At 39.0% G+C, this 25177-nt stretch overlaps 1 protein-coding gene across 7 annotated transcripts in view; it reads left to right on the top strand.

Moving 5' to 3' along the window:
• Positions 1–25177, top strand: part of pds5a (PDS5 cohesin associated factor A) — a 224731-nt gene that overhangs the window by 159609 nt on the left and 39945 nt on the right. For 6 of the 7 annotated variants that reach the window (XM_072567821.1, XM_072567817.1, XM_072567820.1 and 3 more), the window contains exons 20-24: positions 3942–4065; positions 5205–5372; positions 6673–6741; positions 10159–10295; positions 23424–23547. In XM_072567821.1, the coding sequence (XP_072423922.1) occupies positions 3942–4065; positions 5205–5372; positions 6673–6741; positions 10159–10295; positions 23424–23547 (622 nt within the window). The remainder of the gene's footprint in view (positions 1–3941; positions 4066–5204; positions 5373–6672; positions 6742–10158; positions 10296–23423; positions 23548–25177) is intronic. The other variant, XM_072567818.1, reaches the window with a different exon arrangement.

The raw sequence follows: 25177 nt of genomic DNA, 5'->3' as shown, positions 1-25177 counted from the left end.
TGAATAGGTTACCTAAGTGGGCAAAAATTTACCAAATTAAGTATAATATGGGAAGTTGTGAAGTAGTTTATTGTAGAAGGGAGAACAAAACGCAAAATTATTTAAATGGAGAAAAGCAATAGAAAACTGCAACAGAAGAGGACTTGGGGCAAGTTGTGCATGAAACAGAAAGCCAGCACACAGATGTAGCAGGTAACCTCATGGAATATTGATCCTTATTTCAAGGGGGTGGAGTATAAGAGTAGGGAAGTCTTACTGCAACTACACAAGGTGTTGGTAAAGCCACATCTGAAGTACTGTGAGCTGTTTTGGTCCCATTATTTAAGAAAAGATATCATTTAATTAGGAGTGGTTCAAAGAAGGTTGACTAGAATTATCCCTGGTATGGATGGATTGTCTAAAGAGCAAAGGCTGAACAGATTGGGGCTCAAATCACTGCAGTTTAGAAGAACGAGAGTGATCTTGTTGAAACATAAAGAATTTGCTTGACAAGGTAACTGTTGAGATGATGTTTCCCTTCATGGGAGAATCTAGGACCAGAGGACAGATCTAAATTAGAGGAGTGACCATTTAACACTAAAATAAGGAGGAATATCCTCTTTCAGAGAGTTGATTATCTTTGGAACTCCTTGCAACTGATAGTTCTGGAGGCAGAATTCATGTGTGTATTTAAGACTGAGGTTGATTCTTGATTAATGGGGGTACCAAGAGGTTATGGGGAAAGGTAGAAGAGTGGACATGAGGAATGTTGGATCAGTCGTAATTGTATTACATGGCAGAGCAGTCTGAAGGGACCAAACTGTCTACTGTTGATACTGTTTCCTTTGGTTGTATTTTGTATGTGTTCTGGCTCATCAAATCTTGGGAGTGTTACAGGTAAGGTGGAAGGATGCTTAGAGTAAAGAACTGGAGAAGTCATTGGCAGCAATTGCAATGTTGAAACAGAGTCTTAGGTGTCCTCGACCCAGTTCTACTCCAATCATACTGTCCTCCTATCTATCTATCTCTCTTTCTCGATAAACAGTGACATTGTGGTAATATCTTTGGACGAGTGATCCAAACGTCCAGGCTAGTGTTCTGGGAGAATGGGTTCAAATTCCAGTGGCAGCTTGTAACATTTGAATTCAGTAAACTTGAATATTGAAAGCTAATTGCAACAATGTAACTATTGTCAATTATCATAAAGACTCATTTGATTCATAAATTTCCTTCAGGGAAGAAATTGTACTTGCTAACTGTGTTAGTCTACTAGTGACTTGTAGAGCCACAGTATTGTGATTGACTCTTCAAATACTTTTTGAAATAACTCAAGGGGAGTTGGGATGGGCAAGCAATACTGGCCTTCCCAGACATGCCTATATCGCAAAAACAAAAAAAGACTGTTCCTGCAAAAAAAGACTGTTCCTGTCATATATACTGTTTTCCATTGTGTAGTCACTTTCATCTTTTCGAGTCATAGAGATGTACAGCATGGAAACAGACCCTTTGCCCAACTCGTCCATACTGACCAGATATCTCAACCCAATCTAGTCCCACCTGCCAGCACCCGGCCCATATCCCTCCAAACCCTTCCTATTCATATACCCATCCAGATGCCTTTTAAATGTTGCAATCATACTAGCCTCCACCATTTCCTCTGGCAGCTCATTCCATACATGTACACAATATTGCATGCATTTCTGGTCTCCTTCCTATCTGAAAGATGTTGTGAAACTTGAAAGGGTTCAGAAAAGATTTACAAGATGTTGCCAGGGTTGGAGGATTTGAGCTATGGGGAGAGGTTGAATAGGCTGGGGCTGTTTTCTCTGGAGCATCGGAGGCTGAAGGATGACCTTAGAGATTTATAAAATCATGAGGGACGTGGATAGGATAAATAGACAAAGTCTCTTCCCCTGGGGTGGGGGAGTCCAGAACTAGAAGGCATAGGTTTAAGCTGAGAGGGGAAAGATATAAAAGAGACCTTTTTATTATCCTTTTTCAACTTTTGGTTATTCCCTGAAGTGCATCTTACCCATTTCCTTTCTCGGCCACACCTGAATCCATTGGTGCTATTTTCCAGTTACCTAGCCTGACTCAAGTCCTATGTAATACTTTTTACAAGCAACTGTGAACCTTCAACCTTGGACCAGAACCTCCTGCAAGTTCAGTAATAAAGGAGAAAAGTACATTTTGAAAAAAAATCACATGCTCTTCTTAAAAACCCAGTGACATCAAATGATGCAATTGACCTGAATGCAAAGATGGCAATCTTTGGCATGCATGGATATGTTGGAGTATTTCTCGTGCATGAGAAGTAGGAAGATTTATTATTTGAGTTACATTCATTTTGCCACAAGGTACTGTCCACCTTATCGTAGGAAAGAAGCAAGACAGCTTTGAAACAGTGAAAACAAGCAATGATATTTCTGTCTTAAATACAGTCAAAAGTTGACTGGTAGCACCGCTTGCTGTCGCAACTGTTGTTCCTGTCACTCTTACTATCCACAGCCTGGGAGCCATTTCTCCCCTGGCTGACTGCTCAGGTGTCAGTTTTAAATTGAACCAAATCTGCAAACTCATTACATATGCAGTTCCAACTTTGTTCCTGGCAGCTGCAGTTCCATACCTTTGCAGTTATGTAGCACTTCAAGCCTGTGTCACTGTGCATGCACTGTCACTGTTCCACCTCGCAGTGGTGTTGATAACAAATACAGCTGACATAGGGAATGATTTATAAATTCAGTTCTTGGATTTAGGCCGAACACTACCTGCTGATAGGCACTATCCCTCTATAGTATTGAAGTATTTTATGTTTGCATGGCAATGTGTGAAATACACAGATAACCTGATTCAGTAATTGGTCCATTCGGACTGTCATGTGCAATTTGCATGTTTTACCATTTCACCTGAAAGCCAAGTGTTTTCCAGGCAGAGGTGGAAACCGTAGAAACGGCAGACTGGGATATTGCATTTGAGCCTTTCAACCAAATATATGATGTGTATTGAGACAAGCTGGGTCCCAAGCTCTGATCTTTTTGGTATCCTCCAACAATTTCTAAAAAAAAATTGTTTTATTTCTACTCACTGTTTCCTGTCAGCTCTCCCTTCTAAAACCATGAGTCTCTTCTATACATGTGAGGAGATGTATTTTGGAAGGAAGAGAAAGGAGAGCCAGTATAAACTAAATGGTCCAATTTTAAAGTGGGAACAAGAGCAGTGTTTTACTTCCGAAAGAATCAAGTCCAAAGACAAGGAAGATGTGCTTAACCTTTGGAAATCACTGCTTCAGCTCCAGCTGGATTATTGTTTCCAATCCTTAGCAAAGCACATCAATAAGTATGTCAGGCTTTTCCGATATTCAGATGGAATTTATTAGAATATAATCAGGGATGTAGACCTTCAGTTAGAGACGAAAGAAGCAGGGATGGTTTTACTGAGAGTTGAAAATGTAAGAAAGATTTTAAAAAGGCCTTCAAAATGTTTTGCTGAAGTAGCATTTTTCAACACCAGAAGAAACAAATTCAGTTATTGGAAAAAGACAGAGGTAAGATGAGAATTATAAAGCAGCAATTTGTTGCGACCTGTAATGTCTGAATGGGTAGTGGAGCAATGATTTTCAAAAGCAAATTGAACATATATTTGTAGGGAAATACTTAAAAGACTGTGGGTAAAACAGGGGAAAAGGAATTTTGCAGAAATGGTATAATACTAATGATCTATCTGTTTGCTGTATCAGTCTATGATTCTACTTTATATTTTATTTCTGTGTCTAATTACTTGTTTAAGTTTACGTATGGAATGAAGTAGACCATTTTGAATTTATATAAAGTTAATGTTGTTGGGAGGATATGACTAATATAAGTAAAGAAAACTAAAATGTGCAATAGAAATTTTTTAAATTCTGAATTTGATCTGAGAAAAATAAATTTGTTAATAGCGTAATTTGATTATTCTTGTTGCAGCACCCTCATTCCCATTCTGCATCAGAAAGCAAAAAGAGGTACCCCTCGCCAGGCGAAGCAAGCTGTACACTGCATTCATGCCATTTTCACAAACAAAGAAGTACAGTTGGCACAGATCTTTGAGGTATGTAAGCTTAGTTTTGTTCAATTATTCTTTGTTTAAACCATGAACAGTGTGATCAACTGACTGCATTAGTAGTAAATTGTTTGACAGCATTGAGTTGATGCAGGGTGCTGATCATCAATTCTTAGGTAGTCCCTCAGGATTGAGGATAGTTTGCTTCTAGTCTAATTGTGCGTTCTAAGCAGCGTTCAGTATAATATAATTTTGCAATATGTGGAACTCCAAGGCCTTTGCCATAGCAGTCGTTTCCACAAGTGGAAGCCAATGCAAGGCGTGCTATTTTAGCCTGTGGAAGCCTAAGCAAACTGAGGAGGAAATTTGGTTATGAGCTGGCCAATAAGTTCACTGGCATTTGTGCTGTGGAGTTGGTTGCAAGAGGATTTCTGAATGCTTAGTGTAAGGCCATATACTTAAGAGCAGGAGTCAACAATGAGTTGCAGCTCCTTTCTTGAATGTGCAGGCACTTAAGTCATCACATACTGCAGTTCTATGACTGAGGCTGGAGTGGTTTTGGATTGAAGGCAGTGTAGCTTCGCTGTTTGTTCCATAGATTATCTCCATGCGTTTGGGTAATTTGCTGGAGGTAAGATGGAATATTGCAGCAAGGAAATTGGAGAAGAAATTGGTGCAATGACGCAGCCTTGTTTGACCCCAGACTTCACTGAAATAAGGTTGGTTGGTTTTCTGCTGGGTGGTGATTGACATTTCATCAAGACCAAAATACAATTTTCTGTTTTCTTTTGGTCTAAGTAATTATTTTACCTATAGACCACTTCCTCATTATCTGTTGATATGAGCTGTAATTAGTCACGTCTTTTGAAAGATCAAAGTTAGCTTTCAGGTCTTTGATATAGCATTTAAGTTTTAAGACAATAAATAGTTTCTACAAGAAATAACGAGATCGAGCATTGTCTGAGTTTGTATATTGCTATTTGAAAATGTCAATAACTTGTCTGTAATGGAAAGAATTTTGTCTCATTTAAGATCTTTACTGCTGAAATTATTGCAAACATCTTTCTGGCTTCATTGAAAATTTAAAGCTGGAATCAAATACTGCACATTCAGTGAACTGTTCAATCCATGTTTTCTGAAGTTTAAATTTTTGTAAATTCTTTCCATTTACATTTTGTTTTCTCCAGCCACTAAGCAAAAGCCTAAATGCTGACACCCCAGAACAGCTAATAACGCCGCTCGTCTCCCTCGGACACATTGCTATGTTGGCCCCAGATCAGTTTGCATCTCCAATGAAATCAGTGGTTGCAAATTTTATTGTCAAAGATTTACTTATGAATGACAGGGTATGTCAGGTTTGTGCACTTGGTTTCCTAATTTATTTTTATGATGTTACTGAACTGATGTTTTTTTCTTTGTCTACCATGGTCATGATGGCTTTCTTCATTTTGATCTTAAAACACTACTGGAATCTAAATATTGAAATATGTGGCTCACCATTTGTCACAGAGGCTATAAATGTCCCACCATATTAAATTCAGGTGTGCTTTCCTCATCTTAATTTGGGGTTTTTATTTCAGTTGACTTACTCAGTAGTTAACTTCACTTGTTAATTGATCGGCCAGAAAGAAAAAAATTGAATTTCTTCAGACTTTCTATCATGACATTGTTAACTTTGCTATACTGAGTATAGTATTTATTCATTTACGTGTAGTTGCTGCAGCACCTCCATCAAAGTGAAACATGATGGGAGGACATCCGAGGAAACTTAGGGCCCATCATCTAACTCTCGAACAGTTTTTGAGAAGGATATGTCTGATTTTTACAAATGTCGTGGAATTATAGACTGGAAAAAAAACTCTTTTGGCAGGCTTTTATGAGATATTTGTACCAGGTTACTTAGCAAATATCCTAGAGAAATGCTTACAAATTTAGACCCATGTTTAGTTGTCTGATTAAACCTACACTTGATATATCAACCAATGCTGAGATGTGATCCTAGAGTAAATTTGAAAAGTTTATCGACTGTTCACCTGTATATAGATGTCTTCCTTATGATATGTGATTTGTCACAATAGTAATAATCTTATGGCGTGACAAGAAAATAATGAGCAATAAACAACATTACAATGATGAATAAAGTTGAGTAGCAAAATTAATTTCTTTATATTCTTTCCTATGTCTTATGGTGTTGAACAATTGTAAGTGATGTAGACAGAGTGGAAAGGAAACAACTGTTCTCGTTGACGAGAATCAAGGAGTATGAGGAGAAAGTTAGAGTATGGCATGAATTAGAGGATCAACCATGATCGTATTGATTGACAAAAGAGACTGAAAGGGCCAAATACCTAATATTGCTTCTAGTTTCTATGCTCTAGTGAGTAATGGTCACTTGGGTAAGATGCTTCATTTGGAAACCACACCCCATCATTGATGATCATCTTTAGAACAGGATGCTGTAGTGCACTTGTTATAAAGGGACTTCTTGTAAGTATTATATTTAGTAAAAGTTGCTGAGTTATATATTGAGTCTTTATCAGGGATAGGAATAATGTCCCGGAATGATTGTATCACTAGCTAGCAAGAAATTGCTTATTGACCGGATTTCTTTCATCTGTTCTCTACATACAAATAATTAGCATCTCATTTCTATAGTTTCCTGGAGGGAAAAATGGTAAATTGTGGACTCCAAATGAAGAAGTCTCTCCAGAGGTGCTCGCTAAGGTACTGTAGGCTGAAACATTAACTTATAGCTGTGTTAATATAAAGTCAAAATTCTGTGGATGCTGGAAATCTGAAGTGAAAAACAAAGTGCTAGGGAAACGCGTAGTTCTCTCACCATCTGTGGAGAGTGAGTAAGTTACCAATTCGAGTTCCATATGACGAGCCTTGCAAGTAAGGCAGATGAGTTACAGTGCTGATTAACACATCTATGCTATCGTGAAGATGTGGTTGAGGCAGCTCAATGTCTGGGGTATGGCATCTTCAGGCAAGACAAGGAAGAGTGTAACAGAGAAGGTAATGTTACAGTAGTGATTAAAATGTCAATTGCTGCAATTAGAAGAGTTGAGACCTTGGAAGGCTCCTCAATTGAGGCCATATGCGTGGAAATTTTTTTTAAAAACGTAAGGCAGTTACATTGTTAGGAATGCATTATAGACCTTACAACCAGTCAGGAAGAGATAAAAGGGCAGATTCTAGACAAATTTCAATGAAGTGTAAAATAATAGGGAATTTTTGTAATATTAAATGGGATAGACAAAGTGTAAATGGCTTAGTGGGAGGGGGGCAGAATTCTTAAAGTGGAGAGCTTTTAAAGGCAAAGTCCTACATGACATGGGGTAGTTTAGTTTTAAGAAACAAAGGCAACTGGTAGAAGTAAGAGTGTGGGAGCATTTCGACGATAGAGACAATAACTCTGGGCGGCACGGTGGCACAGTGGTTAGCACTGCTGCCTCACAGCGCCGGAGACCCGGGTTCAATTCCCGCCTCAGGCGACTGACTGTGTGGAGTTTGCACGTTCTCCCCGTGTCTGCGTGGGTTTCCTCCGGGTGCTCCGGTTTCCTCCCACAGTCCAAAAATGTGCAGGTCAGGTGAATTGGCCATGCTAAATTGCCTGTAGTGTTAGGTAAGGGGTAGATGTAGATGTAGATGTAGGGGTATGGGTTGGTTACGCTTCGGCGGGGCGGTGTGGACTTGTTGGGCCGAAGGGCCTGTTTCCACACTGTAAAGTAATCTAATCTAATCTAATCTAAAAAAAAACTCAGTAAGATTTAAGATGTCATGTGGAAGGACCAGAAATAAAGCTTCTAAATTGGGGAAAAAGCCCAATTTTAGTATGATAAAATGGGATCTGACCAGAGTGGACTGGGAGCAGCTACTTGGAGAAGAATTTACATTAGAGCCTTTCAAAGAGGAAATAGTGGAAGTACAGGGCCCACATGACCCTATAAAGGTAATCAGTAGGACCAAAACCAAGGAATCCTGGATACTGTGGATTATACAGGATTGGATAAGGGGGGAAAAAACAGTTGTGGTACAGACTGAGGGCTCAGAACACCAGAAAATGCCAATGGAAGCTTCAAGGGGTTACTAAGAAAAGATTTCAGCAAAGTAAAGAGATGGCACAAGAAAACACTGGTGAGTAAAATAAAGGAAAATTTAGTGTCCTTTAATAAGTATATTAGGGGCAAATTGATAACTCGGGAAAGAGTAGGTCTGTTAGAGAACCTAAATGTCAAACTGTGGGTGGAGTCAAAAGATGTAAATGAGGTTTTAAGAAAGTACCTATGAATAAGTATAAGAGAAAACGTGTAGGGATAGAAATCAGGGAAGAGGGCAGTGAGTACTTTGTGTGTGTAGGGGGCAGGTGCGTGGGTGGGTTGGTGGTCAGAGATTGGAGTTGGAGGGTGGGGTGGTGAGTGGCCTTAAAATTGGATAAGTCCTCAGACCACAGACACGCTGGATATGGGAGGCATTGAAGAGAAGATTAAATGGTCTTTGACATAAATTTTTAGGTCCTCTCTAGTCGTGGGAGGGTTCCAGAGAACTAGCTGATAGTTAATGTGGACCATAATTTAATAAATGTGGTTTAGATAAACCAGGGACATTTAGCAAATGAGTCTAATGTCAGTGGTAGAGAAATGACCAAGAAAAGTTATGAAGGAAAGTATTAATTTCTGCTTGGAGATATGAGGATTAACCAAGGTAATAGTATTGCTTTATCAAGAGGAACATCATGCATGACAAGTTTGAATACGTTTTTTGAAGAGATGGCTAGATGTGTGGATGAAGATGTACATTGAATGAAGTTTGCATGGGACCAAGGAGGTATTTGCCCATGGGATCCAGAGCAATTTGGCAAATTAGATCCAAAAGTGACTTAGTGAAAAGAGGCAGAGGGTGATGTTTGAAGAGTGTTTTTGTGTCTTGAAGTCCGAACCAAATGATACATTCACAGTTTGGTGCTGGGTCCCTTGCTGTGTGTAGCATGCGTAACACTCGAAACATGAATGTTAGAGGATACGTTAGTAAGCTCACAGATGACATGAAAATTGGTGATGTGGTAAATAACGAGGAGAAAGGAGAAAGATGACAGTATATCTGGGGGCAGGTTAGATGGGCAGGACAGTGACAAATGAAGTTTGGTCCTGGAAAATGAGAGGTGATGTATTTTGTGAGAACTAACAAGGCCAGGGTGATTTTGATGAATTATGGAGTTCAGAGGATCACGATGACCTTGGTGTGCATGTCGATAGATCCTCAAACAGCATGTCACGTGGCTAAGAGTACTTGCCTTTATTAGTCAAGGCATTGAATACAACAGCAGGGAACTTGTAATGGAGCAGTATTACATGTTACTTAGGCTACAGCTGGAGTATTGTGTGCAGTTCTGGTTGCCACACCATAAGTAGGATGTGATTGCACAAGAGAAGGTTACGAAGAAATTTACCAAAATGTTACCTAAGTTGAAGCGTTTTAGCTATGCAGAAGGACTAGATAGGCTGGAATTATTTTCCTTACAGCAGGTAAGATTGCTGGGAGGACCGAATTGAGATGTACAAAATTGAGAGACATAAATAGGAAGAAACTTTTCCCTTAGTAGACGGTTTAATAAGTGGAGGATGTCGATTTCAAGTGATGGGTCGAATGTTTAAAGGGGATTCAGTAAAAATATTTTTATCACTCCAGGTAGAACTCTGCTTGAAATGGTGTGAGATACAGGAATCATCAAAACATTTTTTAAAAAAAACACTATATGATCCCTTGAAGTGTCATAACATACAGTGCTCATAACATACATGGCAGTAGATAGGTGCTTGATGACTGGCGCAGATGCAATGTGCTGAAGAGCCTCTTGCCACATTGTAAAACTCTGTGACACCTCTTTAGAAACTATAACTATGCTGCCTTTTACTAGTTTAAGACTTGAAAAGCTTCATTTTCTTAAAATGTGCTTGTCTCTGCATTCATGTATAACAATAAAAATATTCCTTAGTCGATGCTACTTTATATTTTAATCAGTTCTGACTACATGCACAACAAGTGAAATGTCTACTGGTGGTTGTCTATATTTGAAAAATTGTTCATTTAGAAACAGTTGTGAATATGTAATGCAGTAACTTCAATGTTTTTCATTAGGTTCAAGCCATTAAGCTTTTGGTACGGTGGTTGTTAGGGATGAAGAACAACCAATCCAAATCTGCGAATTCCACACTCCGGCTGCTATCGGCCATGTTGGTCAGTGAGGGTGACTTAACTGAACAGAAAAAGATAAGGTAATTATAACAGAAGAAATATAAAACAAAACTTGACACTGCGCTCATTAGGGTGAGATTAGGGCAAAAGCTTGGTCAAAGAGGGAAGTTTTTAAGAGTCCCTTTAAGGACACGAGTGGGAGCACTTTTCAACTACATATCTTTGACTTTGCCATTTAATACAGCTAATCTTGACCTTCAACCTCACCTTCTTGCTTGCTCCCATATCCCTCAGTTCCCCTAGAGATCAAAAATCTATCTACCTTGAATTGTTAAATGATAGAGAATCCACAGTTCTCTGGGATGGAAAATTCCATAGATGTTTTGCCTTTTTTGAGTGAAATAATTTCTCCCCTCAGCCCTAAATGATCAGCCTATTATTCTAAGACTGTGTTTTTTTGTTGGTCAGGAATTCTAAAACGATCAGCATATACCCTGTCAAACTCTTTCAGAATCTGTTATCTCTTATGAGATTACCTTCCATCTAAACTCCAGGGAATGTAGATTCAATTAAAGGAGAAAGAGAAATAGAGAAGCAGAAAGGTTTAGAGGGGAAGTTTCAGAACTGAAGACCAAGGCATCAGAAGACATGGCCATTAATCTTGGAGCATTTAAAATCAGGGTACTGAAGAGGCCACAATTATATAAAGGTAGATATCTCGAATGGTGGGGAAGTGGTAAGATTATTCTTTGTTCTTCATCTCTACTTTTTCAATTCTCTCATCACCGATTATATAAAGTGATTTTATGTGATTGAAGTTCAGTTTTCTGTCACAAGGTACAGTCATCTTCTGTTTGTACACTGAAAAGAAAAGCTGCTTGTTTAAGTACCTGATGATCCTTTTGCCAAGTTGCCTGTATATTTTGAATGTTTGTTGTTGCACCACTGCCTATACGATGTGCCACAACGGGAAGAGAATAACCAGGGACAGAGTAGGGCCCATTAAGGACAAAGGGGGAGGACATTGGTAGAGTGTTAAACAGATGTGAAAACTTCACATCCATTTTCACTCGGGGAGGATGATGTAGGTACAGAATTTGGGAAGACAGACTGTGAAATTGTTAAGATTGAAAATTGGACCGCGAAGCTATTGGAAGTGCTGACAGACTTAAAAGTGGACAGATTACCAGATCCGGATGAGTTGTATCCCAGACTGCAGTAAGAGGCAAGGGTGAAAATTACAAGGATTCTAATTCAAATTTTTAATTCTTTTCTGGCCTTGGGGAGGTGCCACAAGACTGGAGAACAGCTGATGTGGTTCCCCTTTTCAAGAAGAGTGGTAGAGATAAATTAGGGAATCACACACCAGTGGATCTCTCATCAGTGATAGAGGATCTATTGGAAAAAATTCTGGAAGCTGAAATTAAGCTGTATTTAGAGAAGGTCAGAAGTCAGGCGACGCCAGGTTATAGTCCCAACAGGTTTATTTGAAATCTTAAACTTTTTGAGTGCTCCAAAAGCTTATGATTTCAAATAAGCCTGTTGGACAATAATGTGGTGTCGCCTGACTTTTGACCTTGTCCACCCCAGTCCAACACCAGCACCTCCATGTCCATTTAGAGAAGACAAGGTTTAATTGGAGATCATCAACATGGCTTATCAGAGGGAGATTGTACCTAACAAATTAGATAGAATCTTTCGAGGAGATGATCGGGTGTATAATGAGGGTAGGGCAGTTAATCTAGTTGATATAGATTTCAGCAAAGCCTTTGACGAAGTCCCAACTGGGAGTCTGATAAAGAAGGTAAATGCACATGAGATCCAGGATAACTTGGCAAGTTGGATCCAAAATTGGCTTTGGGGTAGGAGACAGAGGATGATAAATAGAAGGCTAATTATAACTGGAGACCATTGTCCAGTGGCATACCACCAGAATTAGTGCTGCATTCCTTATCATTCATGATATTGGTGAGAATAGGGGCGGGGGAGGATGTGGGAAATGATCAATGAATTTGTGGATGATAGGAAGATTGGCAGAATGGTAATAGTGAATAAGAAAGTCTTAGGTTACAACATATTGACAGGTTGGTTGGATAGGCATATTAGTGACAGAATTTAACCCTGAAAAGTGAGAGATGATGCACTTTGGTAAAAAAAACAAGATAAGGGAGTACTCAATGAATGGTAGAATACTAGGAAGCTCAGGAACAGAGATCCTGAGGTTCTCCACAGATCTCTGAAGATGGCAGGCTAATAGAGTGGTTAATAAGGCATTACAGGATGTTTGTCTTTTCTAAATTATGGAATAGATTATAAGAGCAGGGAGGTTAGAGCTGAACTTTGGTTAGGCCACAGCTGCAGTACTGTTCTGGGTACCTCACTATAGTGATTGGAATATGAGAATCACTTAATTGAAACTATCAACACCTTTTCTGCATCAGCACCCTCCACCCACCCCACTCCCCCACCCCGTGGCATAAATACTGTACTTTCCACACTTCTCTTCAGCTGTTAAGAAAAACTGATCCACTGTGATCTCCAGCATTTTTTGTTGTTTTCGCTCGGATGTTGCCTGGGATTGCGCACTTCAGCAATGGAGAGAAACTTAATTGGCTTGGGTGATTTTCTGTGGAGCAGACAAGGCTGATGGGCACTTGACTTGAGTCGTTATCAGGTTATGAGGGGCATAGTCAGGCTGGATAGGAAGCAGCTGTGTTCTCCTTAGTTTAATCTTTAAGTGGTGAGCAGGGGGTTTAGAGGGGATTTGAAGAAAAATGTTAAAGTCAGAGGATGGTGGGAATCTGGAATGCATGATGTTATGGACCAGGCTTGACCCTCAAAACATTGTTAAGCAGGTAGCCCAGACCATAACTTTGCTACTTGTTTAGGTAAGTATATAGTGGATATTCCCAGAGTGAATTAGCTGATTGGACTGCCAAGTTTTAAACAAACAGAATTTATTAACAAAATTATGGAATGAAACACACAGAACAGAAAATAGAATACCAGATAGCTTATCCTATCTGAAAGCTCGACAGACCATCCCAACTTAACAATGCTGTTCCGAAAATACTTCTAACAGTCCCAGTAAACACATCCCTTAGCACAAAGTGTAAAAGTGAAACAAACTAGGGCTTACAAGCTTGCAGTTAGAGAGAGAGAGTGTACCCGGCTGGATTTGCCTCAGCACCCTTTTTTTCTCACACACTGCTGCTGAACCGAATCAAAAACTCTAATCCAAATGAAGGCTAGCTACACAGCTAGCTAGTCACTCCTCTTTGACTATACCCTTTTTAAAAAAGACGTGAAAGCCTTAGGCCAGAGACATTATTTGTTAGGGCCCCAATAAATCTTTCAAACCCAGCCTAGTTGGAGTCTGGCCAATTACCCTCTGTTTGAGAAAAACACTTAAGGGCATAGTAACCTTGTAAAAACGCCAGCATTGTGACACCTCTGCCCTTAAAAAAAGAACCATCAATATCCAAAATGGCTTCATTTTTCAAAATCCCAAAAGCTAGTGATTAATACCCTAAAATACACACATCCATTCACTGACGATAAGGACGCATGACTACCTTCAGATTCAGTCTGCAGTTCTCACCACCAAATGCCTCCATCTCCCATTCGAGTCTTGATAATGCATCAGCAATCACGTTTTCTCAACCTGCCATGTACACAATCTTCAAATCGAATGGCTATAACAACAGGCTCCATCTAAACTGTCTGGCATTTTTGTCCTTAAATTTCTCCACAAATTTCAATGGGTCATGATTAGTGTAAATGATTATCTCAGATGTGTTGTTGGTAATATAAACAGTGAAATGTTGTAGCGCCAACACCAAGCTCAAAGTCTCTTTCTTAACAGTCGAATATTTCTGCTAATGATTGTTCAACATCCTGGAGAAATACCTATCTTCTTTCTATCTTCTCGTCATCTTCATGCAGGAGCACAGCACCAACACTCTCATCGATAGCCACCTTGAAAGGTTTTGTATAATCAGGTGTGGGTAATATCAGGGCAGTGGTTAACACAGACTATCAAATGCCTTCTGACAGTCCGCTGTCCACTGAAACTTGTGCCTCTTTTTAGCAATTCAGTGAATGCAGCAGCCATACTGCTGAAACTCGGCACAAGCTTTCGATAAAATCCACTCGATCCCAGGAACAGTAGTACTGCTCTTTTTGTCGATGGTATGGGAAATTCACCAGTTGCTTTTGTTTTCACATCCTGTGGGGCCATTTGTTCGTGTCCAATTACTTGACCCAGGAAGGTGACTTGGGCTTTGGCAAATTCACTTTTAGCAAGGTTTATCACCAAGCCTGCCTTCCAGAGTAGATCGAACAAGTCTGATAAATGTTGTAAATGTTTCCTTGAGCGACTAAAATTTACCAGGTCATCAATGTACACCACCCAGTTGGGTAATCTGGCAATGACCTTATTGGTTAGTCTCTGAAATGTGGCCGGAGTGTTTTTCATAATGGCATGACTTTAAACTGATACGATCTATTTGGTATTATGAAAGCTAAAATTGCTTGCCGGTACTTGCCGGTAGCCTCTGAGCAGATCCAACTGAGAAATGATAAGTTGCTTATCCCAACTTTTCAACACAGTCATCCAACAGCAGAATTGGATATGCATCATTTTTGTAACTGCATTGAGTTTGCAATAGTCCACGCATAACCATTGGGTGCCATCTAGTTTTGACACCATTACTACAGGTGAGCTCCAGTCACTGTGACTCACTTTGATTATGTCATCTTGGAACATGTGTTCAGTCTCCTTCTGAACCTGTCAATGTTAGAGGGTTATGTCTATAAGGATGTTGCTTAATCGAAACAGCATCTCCTATAACTACATTGTATATTATTAGGTTAGTACTTGCCAGTATATTTTTGCATATCTGCTCTTGGGATAGAAAAAACTCTTTCAGATCATTTCGATTTTTCTCAGTAATTTATCCCAATTTTTGGCAACTTCCTCATTGTCCACTTTGATTTGAGGAATATCCAATTCAGAGTCCTCTGAACTTGGTTCTTCCTTCTGTCTTGTAATCATTAACACCACCTCCTCCTACTTGCTTTCTCTGTCAAAATACCTTTTGAGCATATTCACATGAGACACTCTGAGATTTCTTCCTGTCTGGAGTCCCTATCAAGTAGTTCACCTTACTCTCAATCCTTTCAATTTGATAAGGTCCACTAAAACTCGCTTTTAAAGGTTCACCTATTACTGGAAGTAACATTAATGCCTTATTCCCAATAGCAAAATTCTACATTTTTGATCTCTTGTCTGCTTCCAGTCTCATTGCATGCTGCAATATTTAAAATGCTGTCCAGCCAACTCCCCAGCTCTGTTCAATCATTCTCTAAAATTTGACACATAGTCCAATTGCATAGTCTCTGAATTCTGACTTACTAACTTCTCCTTAATCAATTTTAATGGTCCTCTCACTTCATGCCCAAAAACTAATTCAAATGGACTGAATTTGGTCGGTTCATTTGGTGCATTTCTGATTACAAAAAGCACAAACGGAATTCCCTTATCCTAATCATCTGGATAGTCCTGACTAAAAGCCTTCAACATGATCTTTTAATGTTTGATGCCACCTCTGCAAATCTGGATGGCACACAGTAGATTTGAATTGTTTTATGGCTTAGGTATTCATTACTTGCTTGAATAGTTTTGATGTGAAGTTTGATCCTTGATTTGACTCTATCTCTGTCAGTATTCCATATTTAGTAATGGTAATTTGAGTAATTCCTCTACAATCCTTTTAGCTATGATATTGTATAATGAAATGACCTTTGGAAGTCTCGTTGACACATCCATTATTGCTAGCAAATACTGATTCCCACTTTTTGTTCGAGGTAGCGAACCTACGCAATCAATTAAGACTCTAGTAAAAGGTTCCGCAAATGCTTGAATAGGTATTACAAGTACAGATTTTATTACAGCCTGTGGTTTTCCAATTACCTGTTGTGTAACACGTCTGGCAAAATTCAACTACATCCTCACGCAGTCTGAGCCAGTAGAAATGTCTTTTTATTTTAGCCTGTGTTTTCCTCACTCCTAAATGACCTCCAAATGATAGCTCATACACCACTCGCAACACCTCCTTTCTATACCTCGCTGACAAGACAGTTCGATGAATTTCTGCCCATTTCTCATCTGCTTGAATATGTGATGATCTCCATTTCCTCATTATAAAGCATCATTTTTCAGGTAATAATACTCAAGGATACATTCAGATTTTTGCTTTGTATTTGCTTTTTGGTACAACTGCTTTAAATTTTCACCTTTCTGCTGTAACTCAATGCGTTTTGCAGAGCTAAAGATATCTACATGATTACCTATTTGCTCCTGTTTATTTTCAACTATCTGATGGAATACAGTCTCTGCTAATGCCACTTCAGCTTCCTTATCTATACCCTTTGATCTTTTCTGTTTCAACTGGTGACTCTGTGACCTCATTACTACACAATCAGGGAAGATTCCAAGGTAAAAATCCTGCATTGCTTCAGTTGCCCAAGTCTCCACAGACTTTTCAACGACAGTCGATAGCATGCCTACCGGATGAATCAACGATATCATTTGAGAGAACAAATTGTATTCCTGGAGCTGAAAGTTTGTCCAGTACTCCTACCACAAATTTTCCACTCTCTTCTGGACACCCTAGCCTCACCTTACATAATTGAGCACTTTTTGGCTTTCCATGAATTCCTGTTACCAGTACCTTTTCTGGCAATAGTCCTTCAGTATATATCTCCTCATCCTTCAGCATCACAGACCGAGTGGATCCTGTGTCCCTTAATAGTGTAACCTCTTTTCCTGCTTCCTCTGGCCTATGTGAATAAACTTTACTTTTGCAGATATATTTTCTAAACAGATCTGGCTATTCCTCCTTAACCAGCCTCTGATCACCTTGTACACTCTGATGCAGCTTTCTAGCTTCCACTGTGCTTTCTGTTACCATTTGAACAAAACTCCCAGACTTTTCCTGTTTTTTTACATCTGTTTTTTTCCTAGTCCACCAACACTCTGATTTCATTGCACTCCACTTTATTGCAGTGAAAACACGAGCTTTTAACTTTTGTCCTCTTCAGGGGTTTCCTTTTTACCCTGTGGTAAGTTATCATTAGGGTCTTCACCGAGATCTACCTTTTCCTTTCCATTAAGGATTTCTCTTTTTTTCTTAATTTCTATCCCTTATGGACTGAAATGGATTCTGAAAGCCAAACCATGTCTTATGAACCAGCTCAGAATCATCAGCATTCATCTCCATCCTTTTAAGCTGACTTTCCTTTCCAAGTGTCATTTTCTGAAGTTCAAACTCCCTCTTTTTTTCTCTTCTGCTTTCAATTGTAACTCAAACGGTTGCATTTCTGCTGCCCTTTGCCTATCTCTTGCCTCTAACTCAAGCTGTTTCATTTGCAGTTGAATTTTTCCCATCTCTATAGATCCTGATGGTGTTTCCAGCCAGTTTCAATGCTGAGCTATTGCTGTAATCATCTAATCTTTCCTCACGTTAGGAGGTAACTTCACCTCCAGCTTGTCAACTAATTCCCACAGCTTGGTCTTATTTGCCTTTTGAAAACCCTCAAGGTCACTTCTTCCACTTCCAGAACCTCTTTGGTGGCTGAAAGAGCCATTGCTATCTGAGTGCTGTTTAAAACCAACCAAATCAACGCTCAAAATAAAAGACACTAACACTTAACACTCGCTGTTTAAGTCCCACAAAGAGCCCCCACTCTGTTATGGACCCCTCAAACATTCTTAAGCAGGTAGCCCAGACCGTAACTTTGCTATTTGTATAGTGGATATTCTTGGAGTGAATTAATTGATTCGACTGCCAAGTTTTAAACATCTGTTGCCGTGCTGTACATCCCTATGACTCTAAAAGCAAAATGCTGTGGAAGCTGAAAAGCAAAAAAACAGAAATTATTTACAAAGTTATGGAATGAAACCCAAAGAACAGAAAATAAAATACCGGATAGCTTATTCAGTTTAATGGCCTTTCGCAAGAACTGAAAACACTTGAAGCAAAACAGGTTTTGAACAAATGCCATGACAGGAAGAGGTGGTGGATGTAAGAACAAAAGTGAATATCTGTAATTCTTTGGAAGGCTGAAGAGATTAAATGATGAAATGCAAGAATACAAAGCTAAAGAAGGTGGTGAACGGGAAAGTAAAGAAGCAAGAGATGGGTCCGGAGGAGCTATAAATGGGAAGAACAGAATCACTTCCAATGTGTTACACAAAAAAACCTTGACAGTAGACACTCTGAAATTGTTGTCTTCAAGATCATTCTCATTTCTGCACTTTCAATCCAATCTCCCTGTTCTTGGTTTCCCCCTCTATTCTAATTCAGCTCAACCAAAACTTGAACAGCATTTTAACATTTGCTCAAGCACATTGTAGCACTTCAGATTCATAGTCTGGATCAAGGCTGTACATTTAAACCTTTCTGGTTGAAGCCAAGCTATTTTTCAGTGAGCAAATTATGCGTGACAAATTTACTTGAATGCCATGAGAAGATAACAAGCAGGATAGATGAAGGGGAAGTTGTCGATGTAATAAGTTTAGATTTCCAAATGGTGTTTGGTGCAGTGCCACACATTAAACTCCTTAATAATATACGAGCCCTTGGTGTTGGAAGCTGTATATTTATATGGATAGTGGATTGGCTAACTAATAAAAGACAGAGTTGGGATAAGCAGGTCATTTTCAGGATGGTAACTTGTTACCACTGGAGTGCTCCTGTGATCAGTTCGGGGGCCACAATTGTTTTCCACATAAATTTATAACTTGGATGAAGAAACTGAATGTACTACAGTTGAGATTATGGATAACACAAAAATATATGGGAAGGTAAGTTTTGAGGATGCCACAAAGACTGCAGAGAAATATGAACAGATTAAGCGAGTGGGCAGAAACTTGGGTAGTGAAATAGAATGTGGGGAAATGTGAGGTTATGCACCTCAGCAGGAGGAATAGAGGAGTTGAATATTATTTAAGCAGAGAAAAACTTTAGATAGCTATAGCACAGAAGGATTTGGGAGTCCTGTGTAGGAATTTCAAAAAGTTAGCATTCACGTTCAATGGGTAATGATGAATTTAAATAGAATGTTGGCCTTTACTTCGAAGGGATCAGAGTATAAAAGTAGCCTTTGCTAAAACTAGAAGGCTGTAGTCAGACCTCAGTTGTAATACTGTGAACAGTTTTGAAACTCCTATCTAAGCAAGGGGATAACAGCATTGAAGGCAGTCCAGATCGCTGGACAGGTGGATATCGAAGAACTGTCTTCTGACGAAAGGGGAAGGTTGCGCTTGTACTCATTGGAATTTAGAAAAATGAAAGGATGACAGATGAGGAATTTTCTTCTCTCAGGGTAGTAAATCTGTGGGATTGTTGACCACAGAGGGCTGTAGACGCTGGGTGGTTAAGTCTGTTGAAGACCAAGATAGACAGATTTTTAATTAGTAAATGTATCCAGTGTTACAGGGGAAAGGCAGGAAAGTTGAGGATTATCAGATTAGCCATTATTTCATTTAATTGCGGAGTAGACTCAATAGACTAAATGGCCTATTTCTGCTCCGAGATCTTATGATGAGTAGCTGTCATTTTGTGACATTGTTGTTGACATTTTAATTAACTTAGCCTGTGATCTTTAAGTTGGTTGAATGATGATAATGGGCTGGATTATATTTCCTTGCCCCCTTGAGATGTGAAATGCACAAGTGAAAGTTCACATTTTTAAGCAATATCAGTAACTTTACAATGCTTGGCTGCAGTTTATGATTTTCATATTTATAAATATCAGTTTGCAGACAAGAGGAAGTTTGTGTTGTATTTCTAGCCTTTCAGTCTGCCTCCTTGGCATATCTAATTTTGCCATTAATCTTGAGATTCATTCCACCCAGGCTTGATACTTGATAACATGAATTTTCCTTCTGATGAAGGGTCACTGGACTCGAAATGTTAATCTGCTTGTCTCTCTGCAGATGCTGCCAAATGCACTGAGTTTTTTCAGTACTTTGTATTATAGGTTTCCAGCATCTACAGTTCTTTGTGTTTTAGAGTGGTTTTTGAAGCTATTGGCTCCAGGAGATGGAGGAAACATTCTCTCCTTCATATAGTGCTATGGTATCTTTACTGTATGCTCCAACCATTAGTGAAAGTTGAGTTTTCAATAAGAGGTTTGTATCTCCAGCAGTTCATAACTGTCTGTGGTATGCAAGTATTATGCATGAAAGGACTTGAATGATTCTCGATTCATACAGTCATCTGACTTGGAGCTGGGAGAACTGTTAACTAAAACAAATTGAGTGTCAAATTGAAAAATCCATACTTTAGTAATTATCTATCAGGTATTTTCTTAAGTGACCTATAGTTTTAATTAAAGAAATTGCTCGAGCAACTCAGCAGACCTGGCAGTGTGAGTAGATAGAGAAAGAGTTAATGTCAAATCTGAAATGATTTCTTCAGAACTGACAGGGGCTGAAAAATGGTGGTTTTTAAAGCTGTTGACAGAAGAGGGGAGGAACAAGATGAAGGTGTCCAGAGCAAAAGAAAAAGGGAATGCTAATGATGATAGAGTAGAGATGTAAAATGGGTCGCTCTGCTGAGAGTAAAGCAGGTTTTTGGCGAATCAGCGAAATCGAAATGGACAACAGAGAGATCATGCTGTGAAGTTATTGAACTCAATGTTGAGTCATAGAGGCTGTAAAGTGTCTGCACAGAAAATTAGGTACCCTTCCAGCTTTCAACAAGCATCATAGAAACATGGTAGCAAGATCGGAACAAAAATATTAGCATGAGAACACGGTGATTCATTGAAATGGTAAACAACTGGAACTTGGGATCATTCTTACAGGCAGAACAAAGTGTTCAGCAAAGTGGTCTCCCAGACTTCGTTTCATCTTGCCAGCGTCAAAGCTACTGCATTGTGATAAGCAGATTACAGTAGGTTAGATTAAAATAAATAGAGCTATCTTAATGAAACTCCATCTGCCACTCGTTGGCCCGTTGGCCCATTGGCCTGTCTGATCAAGATCCCAAGGTACTCTGAGGTAACAGTCGCTGTCCACTACACCTCCAATTTTGGTGTTATCTGCAAGATTACTAACTATACCTTCTATGTTCACACATAAGTCATTTATATAAATGACAAAAAAAATGGACTCAGCACCGATCCTTGCGGCACACCACTGGTCACAGACCTCCAGTCTGAAAAGCAACCCTCCCCCACCCCCCTCTCTCTTCTACCTTCGAGCCAGTTCTGTATCCAAGTGGCTATTTCTTTCTGTGTTCCAAGTGATCCTAATCTTGCTAACCAGTCTACCGTGAGGAACCTTATTGAACACCTTGCAGAAGTCCACATAGATTGCATCCACTGCTCTGCCATCGTCAATCCTCTTTGTTACTTCAAAAAACCAATGACTCTAAGTAAAAGATTGTTTCATCTGGAAACTGTGTTAAGGTCTTGGACAGAGAGGACCTTGTATTTCATGGAAAAGTGAGGAACTGTTCAAAGTCAAGGAGAAGTGGGCCAGGGTGACATTGAGAAAAGGATCCCTGCAGAGTACATATAATGGAGCATAGGGGAAGATTTGTTTGATACTGTTGTCCTGCCAGAGATAGTGGAAATGGTAGAGAATGATCCTTTGAATGCAGAGATGGTGAGGTGGAAAGTGAGGATGAGGGTATGGGTGGGCCAAGGAATGAATCCTCCTTTGAGGTAAAAAGCAACAAACACTGATTAGGTGACTGCTTTGTGGAATACCTCCATTCTGTCCACTAGAATGACCCTGACCTTACAATGCTTGTAATTTCAATAAACTATCTTATTCCCATCCTAACAAATTTCATCCTATACCTGCTAGTGTTCCAATAAAGCAAGAGGAGCAACACCTCAATTTCCACTTTAGCATTTTATAATCTTAAGGATTCGTCATTGAACTTGACAGCTTCAGAGTAGTTCTTCTGGCTTCCGTTTTGATTCCCAATCCCCGTCTGATTGCATCTGCGTCTTGTTGGTTTTGCTGTCAGTAGTGTGGACCTTTTTTTTCCCTTTTCACAACAGTCATATATGCTCATTTTAGATCTCTCTTGCTACTTCCTTTGTTTTTTTGCTTTGAGCAGCCTTGCAATCTATTCCACCTGCTCAACATCCTGTCTGTCAACAGCAAAATAAACACAATTTTTCCAGTCCCATTCAGTCCTGCAGATGTTGGACTTACAGCATTGAATCTGTTTCTTTCTCCGCAGTTGCTGCAAGACCTGCAGAGTGTCTTAACCATTTACTGTTTTTATTTCTGATTTCCAGCATCTGCAATGTTTTAAGTATATTTTTAATTACTATCTTCTTTTTCCCCCTACCATTGAGGAGATTGCAACCCTTCGGATGGAAATCTGTTCATCCGGTACCTGTACATAAATAAGTTCTGGACTTCTACAGATTATGGTTCCTCTTTGAAAACTATTACTTGTGACTTGACCTCTTAAACTGGAGATCAACCATATTTGAGCAAATATATTAGTCTGCTTTTATAGTGCTGCTTTAATTGTCTTTGATAATTCCACTAAAGTATTCTAAATTTCTTCGGCAGGCTTAATATATTTGTTCACTTTATCACAAGTGGATTCAGTTATTTTGAGTGAAATCTGTACGTTTTGAAACACTTTTACTGCCAGCTGTAATTGGCTCTGACTTCTAACTTTTGCTTTTGGTAGGAACTATTGTTTGGCGAGGTTGCTTGTATATATGTGAACGAAGTCTAAGAATGATAAAAGAAAAGTAGACCACTTAGTTTGCAATGATTTTTTTCAAATAAAATGCCTCTTCTCTAAACACCTTTGCTCCTTATGAAAAAAGTACTTGTTTATTGAAGATGGTCAAAATTGAATTAATGATGTTTACAGTATTTCATATATTAGCAAGAATCAGTCGGAAACATGATCTGAGGAATAAAAAGAGGAACTGAAAATCCTGATTTCCTCATTGTCATGTTCAGACATGCGACATGCCCATGTCTGTGGGAGACCTTTTCTTTGAGGAGTAAAGATTGTCAAGTAATTCACTTTTCTGTTTACAGTATTTTCATTTTGGTTTCTTGAAGGTTGTCAGTGATCTAGTTGGGAGATTTTCTTAAGTACAGATGTGGAACTTTACCATGAATAGTTGACGTTGTTTTTCCTGTCTTGCAGTAAATCTGATATGTCTCGATTACGGTTGGCTGCAGGATGTGCCATACTAAAACTTGCACAAGAACCTTGTTATCATGAGATTATCACCCCAGAGCAGTTCCAGCTCTGTGCACTTGTTATTAATGTAAGTGTGGTTGCTTTCTTTTCACTCCTATGTCATTCCTCGGGCTTCAGTACACTAATAAATGAATATGGTTTGCAGCAAAGATCTCAAAGTTAGAAAGATGCTCAACATAAAAACAATTCCAACACGTTTGTGCAATTCAATCTTGCTTCCAACTTGAAATTCATACTAAGCAAATGATTCATTTAATTGTATAAATAGATCTTTCAAAAAATTCAAATCAGTTTTAAATATTTAATTAAGAGAGTGCTTACTCAGGAAGTTATGCTGAATTTTAAAAGTTTGAAAAGTTGGTTTCCAAATAAAGCTGCCTTTCTTGGCAGTAATAATTTATTTAGCACTTTAATGTGATAAAATCTCCCAAGATCTTTTCAGGAGATTTAAGTTATTGTGTCTGACACCAAGCCGTGTATTATTTCAGGTTAGATGATCAAATACTTGGTCAAACATTTAGGTTCGATGTGAGAAGGATGTTCCAGAGCTTTAGGACCAATGTAACTGGAGGAACATCTACCAGTGGTGGAGCTCCTAATGGCCTATATTGGGGGATGCAGACACTTTAGAGGGTCATGGAACTGGTGGAGGTTACATAGATAAGGAAGGAGGGGCAAAACTGCAGAAGGATTAGAAAACATGGATCACTAGTTTACAGACTTGAATAGGCGAACACAGGGCAAAAAGAGGAACAGGACGAGAAATAAAAGGGATTTTAAACACTTTTGAATGGTTTCAAGTTCACAGAGTAGAATGTGGGAAACTATTCAGGACTGTTGGAATTGTCAAGAATTGAGGTAACAAATATGAGTGAGTATTTCAGGGGTGAAGTCAGGCAATGTTATATTGGTGGAAATAAACAATTTTGGTAATACAGTGAAAATGTAGTCATCAACTCAGCTTGATACCAAGCTTGTGAACAGACTGAAATAACAACAGAAAAGGCCAGGAACACACTGCAGTTCCTTCAGCATCTGTGGTTAAACAAAAAAAGGGTAATATTTGACCTTTCTGATGGAAATGTCAATGGCCTGAAACAATATCTCTGTTTCTGTCCACAGGTGTTCCCTGACCTCTTAAGTTTTGTAATGATTTGGAGGTGTCGGTGTTGGACTGGGGTGTACAAAGTTGAAAATCACACAACACCAGGTTATAATCCAACAGGTTTATTTGGAAGCACTAGCTTTCGGAGCGCTGCTCCTATGTCATTCCTCGGGCTTCAGTATACTATTAAATGAATATGGTTTGCAGCAAAGATCTCAAAGTTAGAAAGATGCTCAACATAAAAACAATTCCAATAAATTTGTACAATTCAATCTTGCTTTCAACTTGAAATTCATACCAAGCAAATGATTCATCTAATTGTATAAAAAGATCTTATGATAAATTCAGATCACTGTTTTACTCAGGAATTTGTGGAGTATAAGATCGTAGGATACAGAATTTCTAGCAAAAGTTTACAGTGTGATGTAACTGAAATTATATGTTGAAAAAGACCTGGACTGTTTGTTAAGTCTCTCATCTTTTAGAATGGGCATGTTGGTTTCAGTTCTTTCATACGATCACTCGAAGGTCTGAGGTCAACTGTCCCAGAACACTGAAGTGTTCTCTGACTAGGAGAGAACACTCCTGTCTG

The sequence above is a fragment of the Chiloscyllium punctatum genome, chromosome 1, assembly GCF_047496795.1.
Source record: "Chiloscyllium punctatum isolate Juve2018m chromosome 1, sChiPun1.3, whole genome shotgun sequence".
Classification (NCBI taxonomy): Eukaryota; Metazoa; Chordata; class Chondrichthyes; order Orectolobiformes; family Hemiscylliidae; genus Chiloscyllium; species Chiloscyllium punctatum.
Note: the sequence above shows the minus strand (reverse complement) of the source record. Positions and strands in the feature narration are given on the sequence as shown.